The sequence below is a fragment of the Triticum aestivum genome, chromosome 4D (genome assembly GCF_018294505.1).
Source record: "Triticum aestivum cultivar Chinese Spring chromosome 4D, IWGSC CS RefSeq v2.1, whole genome shotgun sequence".
NCBI classification, from domain to species: domain Eukaryota; kingdom Viridiplantae; phylum Streptophyta; class Magnoliopsida; order Poales; family Poaceae; genus Triticum; species Triticum aestivum.
Window position 1 is genome coordinate 512,982,430 of NC_057805.1, and position 7,357 is coordinate 512,989,786.

Below are 7,357 nucleotides of genomic sequence, written 5' to 3' on the forward strand. Positions count from 1 at the left end.
TTATATAACGTGCATCGCACATACACGGTTACTAGTACTAGAAAGCGTAGTGATGGCACATCAAGTTCTAGACTCTATGCATTCCTCTCATGAGAAAGGACTTGTTCTCAATCTTGACTACGAAAAAACTTTTGACAATGTAAGCCTTGAATACCTAGCCAAACTTCTTCAAATTTGAAGTTTTGGTGAGAAATAGATTTACTAAATTCACCAAATTACTCATGACACCTATAGGCGTAGAAGGTAATAACTAGGAAGAAAAAAATTCAAATTGAAAAAACTTAGAATAGGGTGGGTCCCCCTTCTCCCCTCCTTTTTAATCTAGTCGCCAAGATATGATCTAAGGCAGCCACACATGACGTAATTCAAGGGTTGTGTCCCGATGTCCCCCTTGGAGGCATCCTATGCCTATATTATGCATATGATACAAAAAATTCTTAGAAAACAACCTAGAAATAACAATATCATAAGTGGGCACCTCCAATGCCCGGTGGCTTTCGATACCCCCAAAACCTACCCGTGATTTATCACACATTTTTTGGCCTCCGCCACTTCACATTCCGAAGCGATCTTTGTTTCCAGCCTTGATCTGGCACTCAGCCGGAGGGGGGAATCTTCATCTTCAACCTCTACATCAACCCTTACTGCTCCAATGGCAATGCAAGAATAGTCCAGCTTCAAGGCTGAGGGTTTGTGGTAATAGCTTTGTGTCATGCACATCTTTTTCTTGATCTTATTATGAACTCTCATATGAATTATCTTAGGTACTGATGATTTGTTGAACTGTTTGAAGTACCTCTCGTGCATTTATGGATCAAATCTTGTTCATGTTATATTCTTAGATTTTGGGAGCTCATGAGATTACATGATGCATACGTAGTATAATCCCTGGAGACTCTTGATGAGACACCCAACGTTGAAAGCATGCAGATCGTCATGCTAGTACAGAAAAGATGCAAATGCTGAGATTCATCTTCTCGATGATCAGCGACATCACTGATACATTGTAATTTCAGTGCAGTGTTTTGGATCGGAGGGACGTTCCACCAGATGTGTTTCTCTCCAAAGCAGAGCAAGTTTGGTACTTTAGGTTGTGTTTGCCCTGCACCTGCAAGTTTGGAACAATATCTGCTACTATGGTAACTATCGTCAGGAAAGATATTTCTATTATTGTTATGACTAAGATGGTTTTTGGGTCTGCTGAGTGCAACTTAACAGTAAACTCAGATATAATACTTGAAATTGATGACACGTATACTAGTTTATATGCTGATTTTTTCCGCCTGTGGTGTAGTTTGCGACAAGTTATTCTGCAGCCTTCAGTTGATTATAAGCACATGTAGATATATATTTTAAATTTTGCACTATTTTACAGGCAATATGCTCAAGAACAGAGCTGAGATGACAAATCCACGACTAAGAGTAACACACAAGCACTAACAAAGTCCATTCTCCTTCATTAGTGTACGTACAACATACTGCCTCTCGTTTCCCTTTGATCCTCCTATATGTATGTTGTCTATCTGCAGTTCTGCGTCGCGTACAAAAGACAAAGAATATATCCTCAAACAACTCATAAAAAGGAAACAAACTGCTCCTGCTGCTGCCATCGCCGCGGCGCAGCAGGTTCAGTACACTATGTATATGTAGAGCTATTGTATCACTGTATCCAACTCTGTCTTTTAAGCATCATCTCTGTAGCTCATGGAAGAAGAAGAAGAAGAAGAAGCGCACCTCTCGGTTGCGACAATGCCCACCGTCCACACCGGACCATGTAAACGTACTCCCGAACCAGACAATGTAAGCCAACTCCTCACCCCTTCTTGCACCTGGACTACAATCACCGGTGTACACCGATCAATAAATTAAAAGGCGTTGTATCGATGAGCTGTGAGCCTTGGATGTTAATCCCGGGCTGCCTTGTTCCTCCATGCAGCAATGGGCTTCGGGAGGCTGTCGAAGAGCGGCTTCGGAAGGCTGTCCAGGAGCAGGATTGGGAGAGGCACAGCGAAGGCGTCTGGTTTCAGGTTCCACTTGCTCAGCCACACCGAAGCAATGTTGTTGTCTGAGTCCTGGAACTCAGGGGTGCTGGACGATTTCCTGACGGCGAGCAGGCCGTCGCCATACGAAGGCACGAACCCTGCCGCGACGAGATCCTGCTGGCTGCTATTCATGTCTGGCCGACTTCCCGACTTTGGCCTCAGCGCCAAGCCTTCCCCGGTCCTCGGCAACAGGGCACCGCCATTGTCCTCCCTCATCGTTGTCAGCTCGAGATCGGCCTTCTGGCGCCGCCTTATCTGCTTTTCAGCGTCATCCGTCTCCCACCCGGCATCCCCGTTCACACCAGGGAAGCCGGTCGATATGCTCCTCGCTTTCCTATGCTGGCCTGGAGGTCGGTTAAGATTCAGAAATCAGCACATATCAGAAGCATGGTTCATCACAATTGAAGGAAACAGGGGATGGTTTTACCTCTAACAGCCGTCCCCATTTCGGCGCCTTCGTCTGTCAGGTCCCGCTTGGGAGGTGGCGCGAGGCCGTAGTATCCCTGCAACAGGCTCATGGACGGCGAAACCGTGCTGCGCGGCGGTTTCTGGAACGGGTCCAAGGCGGCATTTTTGGGAGGCCGGCGCGTAGTCCATTCCCTGAAACAAATCTTAATTGTTATATCCAAGGCAGAGCATGAGGTGTACCAGCCAGCAAGGAAGTCCACCACCGATCTTCCTCAGATCCAAGCGTACCAGCCAGCAGAGAAGTCCACTGGCAACATTCAGACCTCGGCACAATAGTCAGCACTCACATGGTGTGATCATTAAACAAGAAACGCCAACTAGGGAAGCATTCCAGTATGAATGTGTACCAAGAATCTCATACTGTGTAGTCTACAATAAAATTCAGCTGGAGATAAAATACACTTGCTACTGAAATCCTACTTGCGTTCTGTCGGTGCCGCCATGATTATGTTTTTGTAACTATGTGCAAGTCCAAGCAGGACATGTGTGGTGTGGGCAGTGGGCGGTGAGTGGAACTGTGCGGGCATGTGGAGTGTGGTACACCTGTCATGTGTCCACTCCACAGGCTAGATCCCAATTTCTTCCTTTGCGCGTTGGCTCTCTCCGGATGTTCCCACCCCACCACCACCACCACCACTGTGTGGCACTTGCAGGTGCAGCCGAGTGGGCGACGACCGGGCGGCCCCTTTGGAAGGTTGAGAAAAGGCAGAGCACATTTGGCATTCGCCACTTGCCACTACCGAAAGGTGTCAATGTCGATGTAGGTGTGCGTCTCTGTCGATGGTCAACAGACAACAGTGACTGGGAGTGTGTGTGTCTATCAATGTAGGTGAAGCAATTTCGTTGGATTTAAGCCGAACCTGCCTACCTCGCTGGATTTTGACCTGTTTCTCATGAGCCATGATCATGGTGGGACATTGCCAAATTCTAATAAGATGAGAAAAGGGGGAATAGTCGGTGCCAATTCTAAGATGTTGAAAGAAATTTTCTCATGGAATTGGTCAGGATTCAGAACGGGTCGCCCGGGCACGCGTTGAGACGAGACAGGGGAGTGAGACGGAGGAATTAGGTGAGGCTCCATCTGCCAAGTGGAAAGTGGTAATCTGGCGGGCGTAATCCATCCATCTTCCGGTTGTAAACTGTAATCTAATCGAGGAAAGGGGAAAGGGGGTACCTGGCGGCGGCGGCGGCGGCCGGGGAGGAGGAGGGAGGGGAATGTTGGGCGGGCGGGTGGCGGCCGGGGAGCGGGATCCGCAGCGTCTTGTGCGCGAACATCTGCAGGTCGGCGGTGAGGCCGTTCACCCGCTTCACGTCAGCCACCTGCGGACCAAACCGATGCACGGATGAGCCGGGCGGCGGCGGCACGGCGTTTCGATCGGAGAAGGAGAGAAATCGCGTGCGTGCGCGCGTTGATTGAATCGATTGATTGAGATTACCTCGACGCCGTACTTGATGGCGACGCCGGCGAGCGTGTCGAAGCGGCAGACGCGGTGCAGGATGTAGCGGCCGCAGGAGGACATGGGCGGCGGCGTGGGCGACTGCTCCGCCTCGTCCTCCGCCATCGCGGCGGCGCCCCAGCGGCCGCCGCCTCCGCCGAGGACGATGGTGTCGTCGGCATCGTCGTCCTCGTCCTGCCGGCGGGGAAGGGGGAAGGGGAAGGGCGCCGCGTGGACGCCCATGGCTCGCTCGCTCCGTGGCCCTCGCCCGATCCGGCGCCTATTATTGGGGGGTGGCGCGCGTCGTCGGTGGCGAGCGCGCCGCGGGAGGCGAGGCGAGGCGAGGCGAGACGAATGGGGCGCGCCGAGGGAATGGGAAAGAAATAAAACGCGAGCGGCGCGGCGCGGGCATCCCTCCCAGCTGGAGTGTTGTCACTCGATCCGATTCGGTTCGCTTCGCTTGGGTCACAGGTTGGTTCGGGTGCACGCACGCGCAAGCCATGAGACGACCCGGCCACCCAAGGCCGAGCTCGTGGCTCGTGGCTCGTGGCGTCGCGTGATGGTGTCGCCTTCCACGCGTCTGGCCTTTTTTTTTTAACACAGTCCATACACACATACACTTGTCTCTATGAACGTACGTACGCACACCCTAATCACGTCCGAAAGACCGGACCGACACATCATTTTGAGATGACGAAGTTGCCACGAACCTTTGTTGTCGACGTGAACGTTTCCTCCCACTAAATGCATATCACCGAAAGACATGTACTCCCTCCGTAAAGAAAAATATAATAATGCTTAGATCACTATTTCTTTACGGAGGAAGTAATAACTTTAAAAAAAAATAGGAGCACCAACGTTAGGTCTGGACATGAACTCTATTGAACAAGAGATGCCATTTTCGTCGTAACCATCGAACCACGGATTTGTGCGCGCGTCTCACCCTGTCATACCATGTGGCTATGGCTAGGTCCAACATGCCACGGGCACTACCCTCAAAAACTTAAAAAAGAAAGAAGAAAACACGCCACGGCCGAGAACGAGCCGCCGATGGACGCGAGTGCAGCCGGGAGGAAGGAAGCGACGTGTTATTTTACTCTTGTTTCTCGGAGGAAGCGGCGGTCGTATCATGACGACGCGCGCGCAGGCGTCTTTTTCGGCTTGGTCAAGCAAGCGAGCGGCTCCGGCCTTACTTTGGGGCGTGTTTTTCCTTTGGAGCGTGCGCATGGTGGTCGCAGCGGCAAGAATCCGGGAGACCTTACGCGTGTCCCCGCTCCGTTCGCCGTTTCGATCAGTCAGTGTTGTGGGCCCTATGTGCGTCTACGATTTGGGCATGTGCTGTGTACCTTTCCTCGATGCACCTCCGACGCTGACATTGCCCCACCGTCGGTGCAGCCATCACTGTCCACCGTCACCTCCAGCCTTCCGGCGACACTACAGGCTCGGCTGGCCGGAAAGAAACTGGACATGGGCGACTCCAATGCATGATAACGCGGCCCTCGTGCCTATTTTTTACCCTGAGTAAATTTGGGCGGCCGCTTGGCCTTCCTCTCGGTGCCGACACGCCTCGCCGTCGTCGTCGACCCCCGGGTGGCGGAACTGTTTCGCGCTCGCAGCCCGCAGCCCTCTCCCGCACCTTCTCCTCACTCTTCCACACCGGAATCAACATTTCATCGATGTCGAGGCCGCCGTCACGTAGCTCCGCCCTGTCGCCAGCGAGGTCCGTTTTTGCCCCAAAAAACCGGCCGGCCTTCGAGATGGCACAACGGGCTCAAGCTCAAGCTCTAGCCGACCGACATCGCCAGGATGGGCAAACCAGACCACCGTTGTCGACCCTACATCCCCGACGCATTCGCCACCTCCATGCCGGGGAAGCGCATCCACGGCCTGCTAGGAAGCTTCGTCGGATGTCCTCTGACGTTGTTCGTCCCTAGCCGTAGCTCCATCACCAATAGTCGTCTCTCCGACCACGTACGCCCACAAAGGTGTTTGTCAAATTGTTTCTATGGTTTCTTTCATTTCTTTTCTGTTTCTCATTGTAGGTATGTATCAAATGGATCATGAAACTCTCCGATGCGTAGATGAATAGATTTTGGGAGATGATCTTCGACGATTCATTGTCGGAGGAGGAAGAAAGAAGGGGAAGAATAAGATGAATTCAGGTTGGACGTTGTACTGGTCGCTACGGAGGAGGACTTTAGGAGACCGAGGTGTGGTTCTCAATTTGAATACAAAGTGCGCGAATATATAGTTGTTAAGAGCTCATCCTAAATATTGAACAAAAATATATGATGTCACATGATAACAACTTTGCACACCAAACTAAGATAAACATAAACAACTTAAGAAACAATTTCCCACACAATATAAATAAAGTACTTGAGCATCATAAGTTCACACACACACACACACACACACACACAAACAAACGTAGTACCAAAAGATATCATAGATAATAAGAGCTTTCCAAGCCCTATAAGATGCTATTAGGAGAGTGGCTTGACAAAATCAGCAACTGCACATATAATGACATGGGAAAATATTATTGAACTCATCCATCTCTTTCTTTGGCATCCAAACACCAAATAGACTTGTGCAGTTTAAGAAATTTTTCCACAAGCAAAAATAAGACTAGTGTTGTTTGAGGAATATGTCCACCTCAGCATTGGTCGAACGAGACAAAAACTTCATGCAGATTGGTGGCTTTATCCCCATGAGTGCAAGCACCGAGTGAGGAATCATCCATAATCCATCGCCACAAAGCAACCCGGACTCAACAGCGGGTGCTAACTCCTTGGCACTTGCACTGTCCATGCGGTCCCACACAACCAACAATATGTTGGGGCTAGACAGCAACAATGCGCTGCACAAATTCACTGACACAGCAAATATGCACACTATACAGCCCCCTTCACTTGTGATGAACTTTGAGGACAGCTTCAACCAACAAGTAAGCAGCGGAATAACACAAACAACATGCACATGTGACATAGGATTTAACGCGGAAAAACCTCATCAACTTGAGGAGTAAAAAAACCACGGCCGTGGACCGACCTGTTGGAAATATGCCCTAGAGGCAATAATAAATGGTTATTGTTATATTTCTTTGTTCATGATAATTGTCTATTGTTCATGCTATAATTGTGTTATCCGGAAATCGTAATACATGTGTGAATACATAGACCACAACGTGTCCCTAGTAAGCCTCTAGTTGACTAGCTCGTTGATCAACAGATAGTCATGGTTTCCTGACTATGGACATTGGATGTCATTGATAACGGGATCACATCATTAGGAGAATGATGTGATGGACAAGACCCAATCCTAAGCATAGCTCAAAGATCGTGTAGTTCGTTTGCTAGAGCTTTTCCAATGTCAAGTATCTTCTCCTTAGACCATGAGATCGTGCAA

At 50.0% G+C, this 7,357-nt stretch overlaps 1 protein-coding gene across 1 annotated transcript; it reads right to left on the minus strand.

Annotated features, from left to right (window-relative positions):
* Positions 1–1,432: 1,432 nt before the first annotated feature.
* On the minus strand, positions 1,433–4,361 carry LOC123099210 (uncharacterized). Its single transcript, XM_044521384.1, has 4 exons — positions 3,947–4,361; positions 3,685–3,830; positions 2,470–2,642; positions 1,433–2,386 (listed from the first exon to the last, which is right to left on the minus strand). Exons 1-4 carry the CDS (start codon positions 4,187–4,189, stop codon positions 1,905–1,907), a joined length of 1,044 nt encoding a protein of 347 aa, XP_044377319.1. The 5' UTR covers positions 4,190–4,361; the 3' UTR covers positions 1,433–1,904.
* Positions 4,362–7,357: the final 2,996 nt, after the last annotated feature.